Source organism: Tarenaya hassleriana, unplaced genomic scaffold (assembly GCF_000463585.1).
Source record: "Tarenaya hassleriana unplaced genomic scaffold, ASM46358v1 Cleome65, whole genome shotgun sequence".
Taxonomy (NCBI): Eukaryota; Viridiplantae; Streptophyta; class Magnoliopsida; order Brassicales; family Cleomaceae; genus Tarenaya; species Tarenaya hassleriana.
The window spans coordinates 355,624-357,851 of record NW_010969032.1 but is presented as its reverse complement, the minus strand read 5'-3'; the positions used below and the strand labels follow the sequence as shown (position 1 = coordinate 357,851).

Here is a 2,228-nt window from a genome sequence, read left to right as displayed (position 1 = left end):
CTTCCGATTTGGATCTGTAAATAACCGTTAATCATTTTGTTTCATTCTAATGGTTTATGGTGTAATCTAGTTTAAGTATCTCTAAGAGCTTTTCCTTTTGGATTATTCATTCGCTCGATTTTTGAATCAGGAAGAGTTGTATAATCCTAAAGTCTTAGACTTTGTCTGGAAATAAGAAACTGTCTTTCTGTTCTGATGCTGATATGTTATAGAATGGAAAGGCTTCCCATTGTTGCTGACCCTGGAAACTGATTGTTGCTCTGTTGCAAATGGTTATGATTTTTCAGAATGGCTGCTGCTGCTGTATCTCACCATGGCATTGGGGCCATTTCGTCTCGTGGGCATTCCAAAATCTCCGTGTCTAACTCCATGAAATCTGTTAATAAAGGATTCAGGATTGATATGAGGCCAATTTTCAGCTCTAAGAAGAGAAGCTTCTGCAGGATAGAAGCGGCTGTGTCTCAAGCTTCTTCTCCCTCTGACACACTGTTGTCTCCTTCCATGGACATCCCCGACGAATCTCAAAAGAAATCGAGTATGTTAGTTCTCTAGAATTCATTCATGAGGAAGCACCAGTGGCTATATATTCTTTGGTCGTTCAGTAGAGCGACTTGATCCAGGAAACAAGTTTATCGAGTGTTTGTTTGATATGCCAGATGAAGCAGCTCTGATATTGATTCGGCATGGAGAGTCATTGTGGAACGAGAAGAATCTTTTCACGGGCTGTGTTGACGTGCCATTGACAGAGAAAGGCGTGGAAGAAGCCATTGAAGCCGGTAAGAGAATAAGCAACATACCCGTCGATGTGATATTCACATCGGCTCTAATCCGTGCCCAGATGACCGCCATGCTTGCAATGACTCAGCACCGTCGCAAGAAGGTACAAAATAGCCGAAAAACGAAAAAATTTCTAACCTTTAAGCTGCTCGAAGATTATGACATGATGTTCCATGATGTCTGATTCGTTGATAAAAAAACAAAACCCTTTCAGGTACCGATCATTCTGCACAACGACAACGAGCAGGCAAGAACTTGGACTCGGGTTTTCAGTGAAGAGACTAAGAAGCAATCCATCCCCGTGATTCGGGCATGGCAGCTGAACGAAAGAATGTAAATGCAAGAACCCGGAATCCTCCATGTTTTTTGTGCCATTGCCTTTCAAAGTTTCAACCTTTTTTTCTAAGAACTTTATCTGATTCCCTGTTCGGGTTTTAGGTATGGGGAATTGCAGGGTCTCAACAAGCAAGAAACGGCGGAGAGATACGGGAAAGAGCAAGTTCACGAGTGGAGGAGGAGTTATGATATTCCTCCTCCCGACGGCGAGAGCTTGGAGATGTGTGCTGAGAGAGCAGTGGCTTATTTCAAGGACAATGTACGGAGATTCTTTCTCTTGCAACTTCTCTATATCACTTTCTTGATTCATAACAAAAAAATCAATCTCTAATCTTTTTATCGAAACGGAATGCCAGATTGAAATGCAGCTTGCATCTGGAAAGAACGTTATGATCGCTGCTCATGGAAACTCGCTCCGGTCCATCATAATGTATCTCGACAAGTTAACTTCACAGGAGGTGATGAAAACTGCTCAAAACTTCATTCTTGATTACATTTCGGGTTTTTAGCAAATTTTTGCTGATACCGAAATCTTTGTTTTGCTTGCGGTTGTGTTAAATTCGTACTTGTTCTTGTAGGTTATAAGTCTCGAGCTATCGACCGGTATACCTTTGCTTTACATCTTCAGAGAAGGAAAGTTCATGAGAAGGGGAAGCCCCGTCGGTCCTACAGAGGCCGGTGTCTATGCTTATACAAAGGTTTCGTTATCGTTTCACTCGGTTCTCCGTTGTCATGGTTTTCGGTTTATTGTCAAGAATTGCTGACAGATCCTTTCCGGGTTTTTTTTTCTTCAGAGATTGGCTCAATACAGACAGAAGTTGGATGAGATGATGATGAACTAGTTCTTGTCTTTCTTGAAGTATACTCTACTCTACTATACAGTGAGTTCAAAGACCAGTTCTTGTCTCTTCCCCTCAGTTTAGGATCTTCAGCCATTAGAAAGAAAATCCAGGTTTTGTTTTGGATTCATTCTTCCTTCTTGGCTTACTCTATATGAGGAGGAAGAGAGAGAGAGAGAGTTTAGGGTTTCTTCTGGTTTTTCATCTGTGTCATATCCATGTCCGGATGTTGTTGTATGACATCACCGTCTTTGATGAAAACGTTTTCAGACAATC

The 2,228-nt window shown here is 41.6% G+C and overlaps 1 protein-coding gene across 3 annotated transcripts in view; it reads left to right on the top strand.

Annotated features, from left to right (window-relative positions):
• LOC104800160 (2,3-bisphosphoglycerate-dependent phosphoglycerate mutase) overlaps window positions 1-2,228 on the top strand; it is a 2,802-nt gene extending 574 nt beyond the window's left edge. The window contains exons 1-8 of one of the 3 annotated variants that reach the window (XM_010522895.1): window positions 7-16; window positions 288-535; window positions 657-880; window positions 992-1,110; window positions 1,216-1,372; window positions 1,470-1,571; window positions 1,692-1,811; window positions 1,908-2,228. In XM_010522895.1, coding sequence (XP_010521197.1) covers window positions 289-535; window positions 657-880; window positions 992-1,110; window positions 1,216-1,372; window positions 1,470-1,571; window positions 1,692-1,811; window positions 1,908-1,955 — 1,017 coding nt within the window. In that variant the 5' untranslated portion in view covers window positions 7-16; window position 288 and the 3' untranslated portion in view covers window positions 1,956-2,228. Of the gene's footprint in view, window positions 1-6; window positions 17-285; window positions 536-656; window positions 881-991; window positions 1,111-1,215; window positions 1,373-1,469; window positions 1,572-1,691; window positions 1,812-1,907 lie in introns of those variants that run through there. The other 2 variants (XM_010522894.1, XM_010522897.1) reach the window with 2 other exon arrangements.